Raw genomic sequence first — 16,945 nt, forward strand, 5'->3', positions numbered from 1 at the left:
GTATGAGGAAAGGGGGAGAGAAGGAAGCAGAATTTGGCATAGCACTAGCTTTTATCCCCATTATATCCTATATCTGGAAATCAAATTTATATCTAATAATATCAAACACAACACACTGGGTTATAAGAAGTAACCTTTTCCGTAGACATTTCAGGCTCATCTACACTGATAGCTCTGTTAACAAACTGTGCTGAGACATGCATCAGTAGAAGCAGAAAAAGAAAAACATAGCAAAAGTTGCCCTCTACCAAAGGACATTTGTTTCCATACTTGTAGCAAGGAGATGATCTTTCCACGCACACAAACCCAAAGTAGCCTCGTTTGCCTCCAAGTCTGGAACCTTTTCGATGCTTATATTCACAGCAGGAGCTTAACCTGTTCACTTGCATCCCATTCAGGAAAAAGGTGAGACTGAAGGGGAAACCATGGTGCCTTTTGGAAATAAACTGAAAGGTCTCTGGAATTAGAAAAGTAAATATATCAGTGAAAGCGAATCTCTTTGGACTAATAGGTTCAAAATCATATTTTTTCTATTAGATTAAGTATAATACTATGCTCTAGATCAGCTTTTTAACTTGAGGACAATTTTAATCATAAAACACACACTAATACTTTTGTTTATAATAAACATTCCAAAGCATTTTAAAATTCTGATTTGAAATAAAATAATAATATTATATGAGCTCTTACTGTGGCCAGCCATTATGCCCTACAATCTTGGTGTGTTATTTCTTAACAACCACACGAAGTGAGACTATTATCATCACTAGTTTCTATATGCAGAAATTAAAGTGTAGGGGAACTCAGTAATTTACCCAAGATCATACAATAAGTAGGAGAGTTTGTGTTGTAGTCCAAATCTCTCTCTAGGGTCTATCTTACTATTCATGTACTGATAAATTATATGACAAAAGCCTACTGTGAGCTCAGGAATGTTTTAAAATAAATTTGTATTTTTTGCTATGACTTCAAACAGCCTAACACATATATGGGTGAGGAAGAACTATCCCATCTCAAATCCATTCTCAAATCTGCCTGGATTTGGTTCCTCTTTTGGTTCCCCCAGCCACCTAAAAGTCCCACCAGTAAATTAAGAACCACTATTTATAATTCATAAGTTATAATCATTCCAGGTCTTTATAATGCTCTTTGAAAAGGTCTTACCCTAGAGATCCCAAATTCTAGATCTAAGGAAACTCTATTCTACAGAACAACTCAGAAACCTGCTTTTCGTGACACTTGTAATGTTACTTCCTACAAAAGACATCTCCCTGGACTCTTCGTTTTCACTGATGATGGAGTGGATAATTTCATCTCTCTGCTATGTACACCTTTCTTGTGGTTGCTGTTATTACCACAGTTTAAAAATATGGCTATACCAGTGCCTCTCAAACTTCAGTTTGTGTCAGGATTCCCTGAAAGGCCAACACAAATTGCTGGGCTTCACTCCAGAGTTTCTAATTCAGTAGGGCCCAAGAATTTGCATTTCTATTAAGTTGCCAGGTGATGCTTGAGCTTCTGGTCCAGGGAGCACATTTTGAGAACCCTGTTACAGATGCCTGCTGCCTTGCATATTTGTGAAATCCGTGAGAACTGGAACTGTTTTACTTATCTTTGTTTTCCCAGGACAATGGCATAGGAAGCCCCCAATAAATAATTAAGAAATTATTATTTTAACCTGTTTCATAGTCACCTAGAATCTGCCCTTAAAAACTATCTAACTCAGTTGCAACTTATACTAAAGAACAGAATTACACAATTCCATCATTTATACCTTAGTATTTGTGACATAAAATCAAGCATACAAGGGAAGAGAAAATTGAAAAGTTAGCATCTGGGGAAACTAAGATACAACAGATTTAAAAATCTGCTTGCCTTAATGATATATGGACTCCTAAGTATTGACTTAGGAGTTTGCTTTCTTTTCAGAAACTTGAACAGGACATTTATGTCATAGGATCTATTCTGCTGCAACATCACACCCTATAACTATCCAAGGTCCTGGCCTGGGAAGAGGGGACAGACAGGGAAACGCTGAAAACCTGCACAGGAGGTGAGCTTCTAGGTGTGACTGCCCTTCCATCATGTACCCATATGGCCAGAGAGCATAGCCACCATTATTCCACTTTTTTCTCTTTCTTTTAGATTTCCTGAACAAGAATTAACAGCCTCTGCTTTTAACCCCTTGTTATTTCTTTTTTAATTTTATGTTTTAAAATTTAGTGACATTTTCCAACCCTGATTTAATGGTGTGTGCATGGAATAATGGAAAGAATACAGACCGGAAGTTAGAAGACTTGGGTCCCTGTCCTAGTTCTTCACTTATAAGTTGAGTGTCCTTGGTAGGTCATTGAACTACTGCATTTCAGAATTCTCATCTATAAAATGAGGATGGCCGTGGAAGTGGGTGAAGGAATTAGGTTGAGGGAGCGATCTGGTCTAGCCACTTCACAGAGTGGCTAGCCTTAAAGATTACATAATGTACAATGTTAGAAGGCATTCTATGCTATTTGCAAAACATAGTTATTCATTGTTGACTGGCAGTGGCTCACACTGTTTTAGGCACTAAAGAGGAACTAAAACACTGAAAAAAAAAAAAAATACGGTCTCCTGCTTCAAGAAGTTGTCATTTAGCAGGAGAGATAAAAATAATGTGCCAGATTTCTGGAGTGAGGTCACCAAATCCTCTCCCCTTAAAATTTCGTCTCTAAAAATGGACCAAAGACTTAAAACAAACTGAGCAGCAGTTACTCATCAAAAATTACTGAACTTTTTATACAAACAGAGGGAATCTGAGGCAATCTTGCCTGGGGCTCTTCCCACTCCCTCCCCCCAGCCACCATCTCATCACCAGAATTCTAACAGGGTAGGGCAGGCCATAAATGACCAGCAGCTTCCCAGTCAGTGGGGGCTGACTTCATTTGGAGCAGGAAAACAAAAACAACAAAAATCTTGCCCAGTGGCATTACCAGTAATAAGTAGCAGCAATCCTAGAGGCAGGCTAACATGGAAGGTCAGAGATTCTGCTTGCTGAGACTGTAGTTCTAATTAGGGCAAGCAGTAGGCTAGTGGACTAGCCAGAAATTTAACAGGGAGACACAGGCCAAAATGCAATTATAGACACATTCGATAAGCGCTCAACACACCCTTGGCTAATGGGAAAGGGCACGGATTGGAGTAGGCCCGACATATCCACACATCCCTGGCCAACCAGGAGCTTGCACCCACGAACAAAGAAAACACAAGAAAGTCTGGTGGAAAATAAAAGTTCAAGCCGACCTGAAAACTGTCTGAACTTTGAATCTACTCCTGAACCCATTACAGTGGGTTGAATGTTGCCCTCTAAGAATCCAGGACCACTGGGCAGCCCTGGGTGGCTAAGCAGTTTAGCACTGCCTTCAGCGCAGGGCGTGATCCTGGAGACCCAGGATCGAGTCCCATGTCGGGGTCCCTGCATGGAGACTGCTTCTCCCTCTGCCTGTGTCTCTGCCTCTTTCTCTGTCTCTGTGTCTCTCATGAATAAATAAATAAAATCTTAAAAAAAAAAAAAAAAAAAAGAATCCATGACCACCCAGAATTTCAGAAGGCGACCTTATTTGGAAATAGGGTCTCTGCAGATATAAGTAGTGAAGGATGGAGATGAAGTCATCCTGGATTTGTCCTGTCAAACGAATTTAATGACTGACATCCTTATAAGAGGAGGACAGGACACACACAGAGACACAAGAGAAGAATGACCTGTGAGGATAGAGGACACAGAGATGGGAGTGATGGGTATAAGCCAGGGATTGCCAAGGATTGCTGGGAATCACCAGAAGTTGATAGCGGCAAAGGAAGATGCTTCCGTTGAGCTATTAGATGGAGGATGGCCTTGCTAATACCTGATTTTAGATGTCTGGCCTCCACAGCTGTGGGAGCATTAAATTTCTGTTGTCTTAGGCCACCAGTTCTGGGGATTTGTTACATTCGCTCCAGGAAACTAATATACCCACAAGCAGATCCACAGACACAAGGTAGAGGCTGTACTTTATTGAAAGCCTTTTGACTTTGCACTGGTTCAAAGTCTTTGAATACAACCTGTGACAAATCACCAGATAATCAATAAACTGTGAAAACACAGAGACAACCCTAGGAGGCCAGTCTTCCAAATAAAAACAGATAAAATCTGAGTAGAGACATTATGCTGGCTGTCTATCGGGGAGAGGGGGCATGGATTTCACGGATTTCAGAGACGTTACCAAACGAACATAACAAAAATATTGAGAACAATAACCTTCAAGAGGGGAAAGTCAGAATCTAGAATCCACAGTTGCTGTAATACATGATCGAAAATGTCCACTTTTGAACGATAACAAAAAAAAGTCAAAAGATGTGTATGTAAGAAGCAGAAAAGCATGACCACACTCAGGGGGAAAACAAAAGCCATCAAATCCACTCCTAGGAATCTGCTCAGGAGAAATGGCCAGCTGTCTCCATAAAAACTTGTATCTGTATATTCATAACAGCATGATTTATATAGTCCCAAATTAGAAATAGCACAAATGTGCATGTAGTAGGATATAGTCAGTGGCATAAGAAGAGAGCAACTATTGATAAATCTATGAATAGATGACTCTCAGAAACATCAGGCTAAGAGAAAGAAGCAAGACACAAATGCTGCCTATTGTATGATTTCATTTATATGAAATGTCCAGAAAAGGCCTATCATCTGTAGAGACTGGAAGCAGATCAGTGGCTGCCTGAGGCTACAAAGAGGGAGGATTCTTTGCCAATGGGCACAAGGGAACTTTCTGAAGTGATAGAGATATTCTGAAACCGGTTTGTGATAATGGCTGCACAACCCCACAAAATGCTTAAAAATCAGTGCATTGTACACTCACAATGGATGAACTTTATGGAATATGAGTTACACCTCAATGAGCTATTTTTAGAAACTAAAAACTCAATATATAAAACAAGTCAAAGAAAAAAAATAAAAAAAAAACAGTCACTTTAAGTCACAGTGTAATGAAATGCTTCAGTTTTCAGGGGAGACCAAGAGCCACAGCTAGGGAGAGAGGGATAAAACAGTAGACGTTGTCGTCAGAGAAAGCTGCATAGCCTCAATCTGAATCTTAAAAGATGGTTAAAATTTGAATTTAAAATCCTTTGTCCTACTGCAGACAAAGGAAGAGCGCTCCAAAAGACAAGATAATAGCACACGGGGGTGGGGAAACAGTGAGGCAGCTGGTTTGTGAGGGAGTAATGAGGAATGCACAAATTGGTACAAAGGATCAGGTTATGAAAATACCAGGAAATGGGGGAGAAAAGAAAGGGATTATTAGGAGGGTCAGGGGAAAAAATAAAAAGTTACTTTGCTCTCTGTATCCCTATGAACCCAGGAGGCCAAAGTTTGCTTTGTTGGGAAAGATGAACATGGTAAATAAAAACACCTTGAACAACTGTACTCTTCACATGCAGCAGAAATACTCGGTGACTTCACAGGTGTGCATAATAAATAATCAATATGTGGCTTGATGTCTAAAATCAAACTGTAAGACATCGATGAATCAGTATGGGAATAAAAGATGCACTTGCTACGTTCCTAAATAATTAATTTTATTGTTATTTCCCATCCAAAAGCAAGACAAATTAACGAACGCCACATTTTTAATTAGTTTATTACTCCAGGCAGAAGGCTAAACGTCTTGTCTTTTTGTTTTGTTTTGTTTTGTTTTAGCAGAACTCTTCTAAAAACCTATTCACATTTCACTGAATCATGCACAACTCTGGTTTGTAAAATGGGCCGATTCTTCTCAGTCCCGCTAAATTGCCAAGATCGCTGAACCGCAAGTCAACTCTGAGTCACCCAACTTTTTAATTGTGAACAATTACTTTCCTGGCAATCAAAAGGCAAGCTGAGGCAAAATTATCGCGTGTATAGGATGCAATTCTTTAAGCCCCCATTCCATCATGTTGGTCAAGCCCGTCCAGTGACATAACAAAAGTCAGTCCCAGGATCAATCCGTATGCAAGGCAACGCGTGGTAGCCAAGTAACACTCTCCCTTACTCTTGGGTTTTGCATTGTTAGCACAGGGTATGTGTGTCTCCCCAAAAACCTTTCAGCCGGCTAAGCCTTGTTCTTGGTTCCTTTGTATGCACCACGTTTGCCAGCAGGCACATGGAACAACTGCACTGTCTTGAATGAAGTGTGACCCAAGACCCAGGAAAAGGATTGTCGACTACAGTAAGTTCAGCAGTTCTTCTAAATCAATAGTTGAAAGTTACACTTTCAAAAATTAAATGTATCTACGCCACTATCATTAGGGGTCTCAGACCTCTCATGGTTTGAAAAATGTAGGAAACCATTTGCCACTAAGAAACGCTACCTGAGCGAAGGTCCTGCACCTGCTCAGAGGTCCAGGATCTGCTCTCGCCCCGGCCCCGAGCTGCACGTGTGACCTTAGGAAGCCACCCTACCTCCGGACTTGCCTCATTTTCCTCGTCTATGAAAAGGAAGGAATGAACTCTCAAATGCTATGACAATAAATTACATTTTGGCCAGGTACGTAGAATGGGGAAAACCAGTTTCTGGCACTATTGAGCATTATTTTTTATAAATAAGTTTTATAAATCTTTATAAAGTAAAAGTTAAAACGAACATTCAAGTGTTTACTCTTAAGTTGGAAAGGTTTAAATGTTTAATCCCTAAACCTGTCTAGTTTCTTTTAAAATTAAGTCACTGTTTATGAGTGATGAGGGAAACTGAAAAGCCAAAAGTAGCAATCCGATTCTTGCCCCCAACTCCTAAGACTCCCTAAACTTCTATCAAGCTTGCCCAAATGTAAGTATTTCTTTTACTTAGTGAAAATGCAATTACTTTCTAAACAGAGTTTCTTAAACAAGGAAATAACAGATATAATCCCATAACAACTTGTCCTTTCAATTGCTATTCCGCACAACGAAATATTGATGAAAACCACTTCGGTACAATATGTGAAACCCTATATTGGATATAAAAATTATCTCATGCTAAGAAAACTGGATTTATGATCAAATGAAAGCAGAAATGCACTAAAATCCATCTAGCCAAATTCTACGCCAAGTTATTTAGGTGTGATTCACCCTGAAGTTTATTGGATTTGTGATTTTATCTCAACATTTTTCTAAAGAACAAATTGCCAATCTGGTATTTTTCCCTTAGAATAATGTATGATATAATTCACTATGGCAGGCCAAATAGTTAACTTGTAATTTGGGGGACAGTTTATTCCTGCAACATTTTAATGATCATATATCTCTATCCCCAAATTAATCTGTTACCGGGTTAAATCACTCCAAATTCTTTCTTCCACAATCTGCAAGAGTAATTGCTGCTTCGGTTTCAATCATGGAGCAGTAAATCTAGATTTACTTTGAGGCAGCTGGTTTATAAGTCCCTGGATATGCATAATTTCATAGAGTGATTGAAGTCATTTTGATATGATATCAACGACAGCTTATCTATAGCATCAACTGCAAGCAACTTAAAAAAAAATCACATTTTATGTGTACCTTTTTCAAGTAGTTTGCCTTTGTAGACACAAAGGTTTTCCCCTCCACAGTGCTGTTGATAAACTTTTATTTCATCCCGGAAGTCGGGGTGATCATGAGACAGGTGCACATTTTTCCCCAGATAGATCATTGTAATAGCTGCATTACTATGCGGTGGTGTTTTATGAATCTTTCTTGATTCCTACAATAAACAAAAAGAAGCCAGCTTATTAATTAATTACCTTCTAATTGGAGGGTAATGATACTGTCATGGGGGAGTGGAAAAGGCTCCTTTTAGGTACCTAGCAACAAAACCTTGATAAAACGTCAGTCTTTGCAGTGTACAGAAAGTCAAGCTCGTTACCAAATAAATCTCTAATAATGATGTTGCATTTTGCCTTTGTGTTTTTATTGTCACTGCCAGGGGTCTGGACAAAGGTTTTCACTTTTTATTTTACTCGGGTGTGTGTTTTACATACAACAAAACTATCAGTGGCACTAAGAAAACTGCTCTCCGTTCTTGTAGCTGGTTCTCAAATAAAAATTCAAATCGAATGAATTAAATGCTGGTGACATAATTTTGTTCTGATTTGAACTGATTTTGTGATTTAGCAACTGTTTTTGTAATCGAGTGCTTTATCCTCACGCTTGAGCACTGACGGTGTATCCTTCCCTAATCTTAACTCTGCGTGAAAGGGGAATGGCCCACGTTGGATTCCTTCTAGGGTCACTCTGAGGATTAGAGATGGAGGTTAGATGCCTAAGATCTTCAGTTTTACAGGCAGCAGTCATTCAGTGAAAAACCAACAATAATTATTATTTTCCTATCAAACGGTAAACCCAACAACAACGACACCCTGTACTCTGGTGTTCACAAACTTATTTATACAATAAACAATACACTGATACGCCAGAGATGGACAGAAGTGTCCTAGGCCTCGCCTCCTTGTTTATAGTCTGAAGTCGTTTCCCAATAGTGAACGAGCAAAGTGTTTGTCTAACCTCTGAGAGGAAATTGAGGAGAGAAGTAGGAAAAGGAAGAAGAGGAGGCAGAGAAATAGCGGGGGGCTGGCTGAGAGACTTCAGAGGGCCTAATAAGAATACTGTCAGCGCGAGAATTATACAGGGGCCAGGCAAGACTTTTAATCTACTTCACTTTTCTAAAAATCAATTTTCAGCTAAATGAAAAATGTGAAGAGACCAACTTTCGGTGAATTCAAAGCAATTATTTGAGTTGGATTTCATTGAATTACGGATGCCTTGGAAACATGCATTTTTTTTTTAAACTGCAACAAAAATTTCTGAAGGAACTACTAAAATATTCCCATCTCCAAACCCATCCCCTTCCACTTCAGAGGACTTTTTTTTTTTTTTTCTCCTCATTGAATTCCATTTCTCTGTAGCAAAAACCAGAGGCAGTAAATCTGATTAAATGAAATCCCGCAAATGACAGTCTGAAAAGTGTAAACGGGGAAGGAAGTCCAAGATTTAAAATTTAAGTAAATTGTCCCGCCTCGGGCCAGGAGACCTCCCAAACAGAGAGGCAATCAACAAAAAATATTTCAGTAGCCATGAAGGTAAACCAGCAACCTGGGTAATTCTTTGCAGATTAGAGACCTCTCCCTGAGTCACAGGCCCGGCTCCAAGTTGCAAGGTCACATCTCGCTTGCAGGTGCCGGGCGGCCAGGGCACTGTGACGGGCATCCGTGCAGCCCAGCCACAGCCACAGCCACCAGCCTGCGGCAATCCGGCTCCACGCTCCCTCTAGAACATTTAATGATATGATGGATTAAAAAGCGCATCTCCCTTTGGCTGAGCAGTACTTTCCATGGAAAGTGGCCTGGATTCCGAGGTAGCCCCGGGAGCTTGTGGGAGGTAAGCCCTGCGTAAACGCAAGGGAATCGTGCGATCGGGGTGGAGGAACGGCCTGCCTCATCCGTACAAGATGAGAAAGTAGAAAAGTGGAAATGCTTAAAAGTAAAAGAAAGGAAATGACAGCTCTTCATCTTTTCATTTACTCACCTTTTTTTTTTTTTTTTTTTCTCTGCTAAAGTGTGTTCCTGACAGCAACATCTCTTTTTCTCCTGGGTCTAGTTACTTCATTTTTCTTAAAAATATTCCCCAATTATTGCCACCAGGTAACCTTTTCTGGATTCTAACAGGAGGCCCGAGTGACAGCTCGTGATTAAATACGTGTGCTAGGAGCTGAACAATTATTTCTTTCAGTTGACTGAACCGCCTCTCTACTCACCATCCTCCAAGGTTAGAAGGACCCAGACTGATGAGACTTCAGCAAGCCTTCTCGGCCCTCTCTGCCGGCCAACAGCGAGTACCAAACCCTTCCATGGAAACCCAGTTCCATTTCAGGACCCGGAGCAGGGCCGCATGCCCCTGCAAGACTAAGGCTTAGCTTTCTCACTTTCTGCACCACTGACCACTTTCCTTCTCATTTCTTTTCTGCTACCTCAGGCAAGTTCCATCTGAGCCGACAACTAAATGGCAAGCTCGTTGAGGGGTTGACCAGTCAGCTCTCACATAGTGCCAACAAGTAGCATTCAATTAATACACTAGATTTTCGTTGGGATCTTTTACCTGCGCTCAGGCCTGAGTCAGGGCGGGGATTTAGGAGACCCTGAAGGTGCCAAAGGGCCTGCTCTCGCTGATTAGTGTTGGGCGGCAAGTCCCCTTCGGCCACTTAGGCCAAGCCCTGATGAACTCCGGGCATCGTGGAGTCTTACCTAGGTCCCTGCAATAAGTCTCTACTTAAGTCGGGTGGCCACAGAATTTATCATCCAAACTGGGAGACATGGTGAAAGAGGTATTATTAATAATTATACTAGAAAAAAAACCCACAAATTTCAACTCTTCCAGGCAAGCTGGGATGTATAGTCACCCTACTAGCTGGTCTCCCCACTTCCAGACTGGTATCTCTCAAAATGTCTTGCGTCCTGCATATCAGTGAACTATTATTATCACTGAATAGATCATGTGACGCTCCTGCTCAGAGTCTCCAATGATTCCCAGTATCCATGGGACAAGTTCAGACATTCCTCACGTACCAAAAAAATGTCTTCTATTTTCAACTCCTCCTGTGTCTCAACTGTTTGCAATATCTATTGACACATTTAAAGGTCCAGCAGCTGCCCTAGTTGTAGAGGCCCGAACACTACCCACGTGTTTGTCATCTCCAGGCCCCGAGGACTCTGTGAGTCACGTGGCCTTGACACTATGCCCTTGTGTTCCACTCTCAGTAGATAAGGACAATATCTTACTGATCTTTGTGCCCCCGGTGTCTGGCCAGTGCTGACACCTAGCAAGGGCCTAATAAACATCGATCTGACGGGACGCAGACGTGGAACACTTAGGGATTCCACATCCTGTCCTTTGCTGAGACAAAAGCTACAGTAAGTCAACCCTGCCCTCAACCAGAAGCTTTCTGCATTTCTAGGAACTTGACAGGTACCACAACATGGAAACCCACTCAGTGTCTTCTGAAACACCTCTGACAAAGACTGATTAAAAGCAGGCAGTCCCCGAGTTGACTCTGATTCGGGCCTTTGGAGGAAAAGATTCCAAAGTGAGCCAGAGGAAGAGTGCTCCCGGGTTCGCATCCTAAGGCTTCAGGAAGCAGCTGGTGGTAATAGAAACTTCTCACTACACTCGTTTGGTTCCTCTCTCTCTCTTATTTTTCATACTAGTTTTTCCTTGTTCTCTCCTCCTCCCTCCTTTGCTTTTCCTATGCTTCCTGCTTTCACTCTCCTCTTGCCTATTCCTCTCACCACTGTGTAACTTGTGTCTCATGCGTATTCCTCACATGCCCCCAATGCCTCCACCCTCCTGGAGGTATCGGAGCTCCAGGTTGTGAGGATGCTGAGTCGAGCCTTCCCTTCCTCATCTCCCTCAGTAGAATAAATGCGGCAAGTCTGCTGAGAGGCACTATCCAGCCTATATCTAAAAAATCCAGCTGCATCCTGCTCCTGGTAAGAAGGCCTGAAAAGCTTATGAGGTCTGCCCTTAAACTCCCAACGGCTGCAGACCCCCAGAAGCATCTTTGGTTTCTTCTCCCTTCTATTGTTTAATTCTGCAATGCCAGCTGCTAAGATATCTTGACTGTGGAATTGACTTCTAAACCGTTTTTAAAGTCCTTTCTAAAAAAAAATAAAAAAAAAAATAAAAAAAATAAATAAAGTCCTTTCTAGTAATGTAATTGCCAAACTGCAATGTTAATTTTAAGCAAAAACACTGTGTAAAGGAAAGTTCCTGAAATAAATCAAGCCTATATAAGATATGTTGAATTATCCTATATTAAAATCATGCTGATGCTTTCCGTTTTCATTCTCAAATCTGAGTCTACTGGTGAGGAAAACCAAGAGTAAGAAAAATACCAAGATAATGCATTGACTAAAATGGAACTTAAAAAAATATATATGGTTTTAAAATTAAGACAAACAAAAGAAATGTGCAATCTCTCTAGCAAAGCTAATTTGTTGGCTTTATTTGTTGTGGAAGAAAAGGGATCTATGTCTGAAGGGTATAATTTATTTCCATTATGTTTACATAAGCTGAATAGTATAATTTAAAGTTTAGGGTTTTTTTTGTATGTCTAATAAAATAATACCTGTTTAGGAACACAGTACTAATAAATGCTTGATTAAATATAAGTAAAATCAAATGCCTGCCCTCCACAAGCTTCATAATCTGAGAGTAGAAGGAACAAATTATAAAAAAACATGAGTATTGATACTAAGCAGAATATAGTAAGGGGCCTAAGAGAAGTAACAAAATCCTTGTGAAGAGAGGAAGGGATGGGATCCTGTTACAATGTAGAGAAATCAGTACAGAAATCCCCTCTTATGGGGACTGGGAAATGTGGGTCCGATAACATCCTTCTTCTATTTCAGGCATTTACCAGCAATTCATAGAAAAAGAACATCTCTGCATCGAGGAAACACCTGACTGATGGCAATTAATATCTTAGTCAAAGGTTGGAGAGAAAAAGGCTTGTAGATAAATTTCATAAACTTTGAGGATTATGAACGCAGGCTCTAAGCGTCAGTCTGCCAAGCGGGTGTACCGAGTCTGTCCCTAATGAGTTATGTGACCTTCGCCAGCTTATTGAATCTTATTTGACTCAGTTTCCTCATCTTTCATACGGAGAAATTATCTTATCTCTTTCTTGAGTTTCCTTTGTGTATTGAATGAGAAAATGCACATAAAACACTGAGCAAAACTCCCAGCACATACTGAAGTTCCATTACATAGAAGGTAGGATCATTGTTGTACATCGAATATAAGCATTTTACCACAGTAAAAGCTAACAAAGGTCATCAAATAAGAGAAAAACCCATATGGATGACTTAAAAGCGAGTGAACATCCTGCCAAAAGTAATAACAGAAAAAAGCACGGATCAGAGGTGGGGCAGTGGTGGACCAAAGAGCCAGGGAGTGGTTCGGTTTGGCTTGGATGGGACTGGAAAGCTGGAGAGGAGTCAAAATCTGAAAGTCCTTGAATGCCAGTGTCAAAGCACGTCTCTTTATTCTGATGCTTTGACATCTGGGGCCTTACTGACCCTGGGGAGTCCGGTTCCTAGAGATGGTACATGACTTGCCTGGGAGAGTGCTTCTCGTGGACAAACTAACCAGCTGGGAGCTCACATCCACCCTCCCCCTACCTCAGCTATCTGGCTCTTAAACTCTGGGCCAATATTCCCCCAAAACCTGCCAAGGTTATTCATACTGTTGAATCCTGAGCCTGCTTACCCTGTGTTTCCTGTTCCTTCTCTCAGACACCACAACAAATACTCTTGCCCATGTTTCTCTCCTACTCCCCAAGTCTCCTGGCCAATCCTGGTGCTGCCTTGTGGTCCCGGGTGACACGTGTGATGGGTCATTTTACCTATCGACCTAGCTGGGCCACAAGGCCCAAATATGTGGTCCAACATTATTCTGGGTAGAACCCTGACTAATATACATGGCATGGCCCCTCCTTTGGGGAACTGTAAGTGACAAACTGTCTTCTCGGTGTTAGTCATCTCTTGATGTATGGGTCTCAACATATCTGAATAATAATAATGAAACCTATACTTCAAAACAACCAGTCAAGGGCATCTGGGAGACTCAGTTGGTTAAGTGGCTGCCTTCAGCTCAGGTCATGATCCCAGGGTCCTGGGATAGAGCCCCATGTTGGGCTCCCTGCTCAGTAGGGAGTCTGCTTCTCCCGCTGCCCCTCCTCCTCTCATGCTCACTCTCTCTCCATCCCTGTAAAATAACTAAATAAAATCTTTAAAAATAAAAGAAATTTTTTAAAAAAATAAAATAATTAGGCAGAAAAATAGAGCTACTTTCATTCGGAAAGAAGCTGGTGAAGGTCGTAAGCAGGGGAGGAGCATGTTGGGAGCCATTCTTTCAAGTTTCATTTAATTTTATTATGTACAACCTGTCAACACCGAGATGGACTTTGTTTGTTCTTGTTTCCCCTTCCTGCCTTTGACCCTTGCTCCCTGATTCTGTCTGCTAACTTCCTACTCCTCTCTCAAAGCCCTTTTCAAAATGCCCCCTTCTCTCCGAAGGCCTCTTCAATCTCCTCAAAGCTAGCATCTCCTTCCTCTGCGTTCTCCTCGTGCTTTATTTATACCACTCTGATTGTACTCACCACAATGTGTCATGGCTAATTGTAGATATTTCTGTCTCCCCTGCTAAACTGCAATCCTTCTGCAAATAAGGATTTGGCTTTACTCATCTTGGTAACCTCAGCACCTAGCACAGTGCTGGTCATAATCAATCAAAACTAAATTGAGCTATTTGTTGATTTAGAGGCAGAACATAAACACGTAGATGAGTGCAACAGCCCTGTGAAGAGTTAGGTAGCCAGCCCCCAACCCAGGAAGCTAGCACTGAGAATGGAAAAGGATTATCAGACACATGAGCCACTGTCCAGGTGCTTGAGCTGTGCAGTATGAGACAGCAGCCACTTCACCCACTTGGCTGTGAGGCATTTGAAAGGCTCATCTGAACGAGATGTTCCATAAACACAAAATGCTTACTGAATTTCAAAGATGTAGTATGAAAAAAAAATTGTACAATTCTCGTTAAAACTCATACTGATTACATGTTGAGATGATAATAGGTTGAATATACTTGATTAAACAAAGTATGTTAATAAAATTACTTTCACATGTTTTTTTTAGCCTTTTGGAGACAAGTTATTAGAAAATTAAAATTGCCTATGTGACTTGCATTATATTTCTATTGGGCATCTCTGATCTGGAGGACTTAGCAATTAACCCATAATGCGGACAGAATAAGGAAGTCTGGATTTTGAGCCCAAATTATTGTAGAAAAGGTGGTGATTCGTGAGATGGAAGGTAACTGAATGGAGAAGCTGGCTTAACCATGTCAAATTCGTAGGGCAATAGAACCTCCCAACCAGGCACCAGTGACTGCACAGAGCTCACGGGAGGTCTTGGAGGTGAGAAGGGGGCCTTGATCGGATATAGAGAAAGCCCAGACTGGTTCATGCCTGGAAAAGCTCTCTGCCCTTGATTTCACAAAACATATATTTTAAAAAAATACTTTGCTTTTTAAAATTAAAAGCCATAATGATTGAGTAGGTTCTTATTTGAAAGGCTATATTTTCACATTTATAAACGCTATTTATGGGACCATTCACATTTTAATAGGCTGCTATGTAGAGTAGGTGACCAGCAATACTGTGGGAGGACAGAAAAATCTGGAGATGTGTGAGGGACATCTCCGAGCACAATCTAACTAGTCTCATGGATTCCATAAAAGCAGTATAAAAGCTCTGCCATCCTGGAACAAAAGGAAACCAAGCAACAGGGCACAGTAGCAACTTGCTGGGCTTTCAGATCTACTACACCTTGTCATTTGGCACCATGGATCACCCTCTCGAGACACAGAACACAGAAGCCAGGGACTGTGTTCTACACATTCATAGAGGAACAGGCGGTGGGTCACCAGCAAGCCTTATTTCTTTGCCTTTTCCCTCTTCTTTTTTTTTTTCTTTCCTTTTAAGAGTATTTAGAGGATGATTTGAGGGCAGCAGTCATAAAATGAGTGAATTTCATGTGTAATTTACTCATGATAGCCACCTGTCCTTAAATAAATCTTTCCTGGATTGAAATAAAATAAATCAAATTACTAAAGGAAAAGTGCAAGACCTGCCCCACTGTGCTAATTCTATTCTATACCTAAGGATCCAGGAGCTAGTGACAACTCCAAGAGACATCTAGAAAGCTACTGAAGTCATGCAGCAAGATGACTACATCCTGAATACAAAAGCAAGTGTCAAGGTCTAAGCCTATGGTGATGGCTAATAAAGATGAGGAAGCGTCAGAGGGGAGCAAGATGAGAAGTAAAGGGAGATGGCAAAGAAGCATGAAAGTTGAATGGTGTGGAAGGCAAGGAAGGGAAGTTTCAAAAAAGAGGCAATAATAGCCTAAAATTCTACTATCAACGAAAAATCATGGTAAGTAGAAAATACAAAGTAAGACCTAAGAAGTAAGTAGTCTAATACCAAACAGATAAGTCTAAATACACTACTAAATAAAATAAATGTAACTGGACTAAACATTCGTTAAAGAAATAGACAGTCTCAGGTCAAAATACTTGCAAAGCATCCATATGCCACATAACTACATTTAAAGGCTAAAGCTTAAAAAAATAAAAATAAAAAAATTAAAATAAAAATAAAGGCTAAAGCTTAAATTTTAAGATATTCAAAGGCTGGAAGTAAAAGGAATATATATACACCATATGTAATATATGTCATTAAATACTATATATTAAATACTAATCTAAATAAATAAATAGAGGATCCCTGGGTGGCTCAATGGTTTGGCGCCTGCCTTTGGCCCAGGGCATGATCCTGGAGTCCCAGGATCAAGTCCTGCATCGGGCTCCCAGCATGGAGCCTGCTTCTCCCTCCTCCTGTGTCTCTGCCCCGCCCCCCATGTCTATCATAAATAAATAAATAAATAAGTAAATAAATAAATAAATAAATAAATATTTTTAAAAATAAATAAATAAACAAATAAATACTGTGAGACAAAGGAGATTTTTTAAAGCCAAAAGAAATATGATAAAGATCATTTTCTTAATCATAAAGAATCACTTCACCAGTAAGATGGAGTAATTCGAAATCTGAGAGCTTATAACCAGGTAGTCTCAACACTTACAAAGCAGAATGTGACATAATTACAAGAAAAAACGGACAGATCTACGATTACAGAAAATGAATAATCCCTAGACCTCAGGAACTGAGCAAGGAGATAAACAAGAATGCTAAGCATGTGGAAACAGGAATGACATAATTAACGTTTCTTATCTATTGGGCATTTATAGAACTCTACTCCCAACATTTAGAGACTCATTTTCTCTACAAAAACCTAACATATTATATTACCCCACAAA

General features: G+C 40.4%; 1 protein-coding gene across 1 annotated transcript in view; it reads right to left on the reverse strand.

The window, feature by feature from the left end:
* ERICH3 (glutamate rich 3) overlaps positions 1–16,945 on the reverse strand; it is a 97,878-nt gene that overhangs the window by 35,414 nt on the left and 45,519 nt on the right. The window contains exons 8-9 of the mRNA XM_072834011.1: positions 7,535–7,715; positions 271–457 (exon numbers count right to left, since the gene is read on the reverse strand). Coding sequence (XP_072690112.1) covers positions 271–457; positions 7,535–7,715 — 368 coding nt within the window. The remainder of the gene's footprint in view (positions 1–270; positions 458–7,534; positions 7,716–16,945) is intronic.

This window comes from Canis lupus, chromosome 8, assembly GCF_048164855.1.
Source record: "Canis lupus baileyi chromosome 8, mCanLup2.hap1, whole genome shotgun sequence".
NCBI lineage: Eukaryota > Metazoa > Chordata > Mammalia > Carnivora > Canidae > Canis > Canis lupus.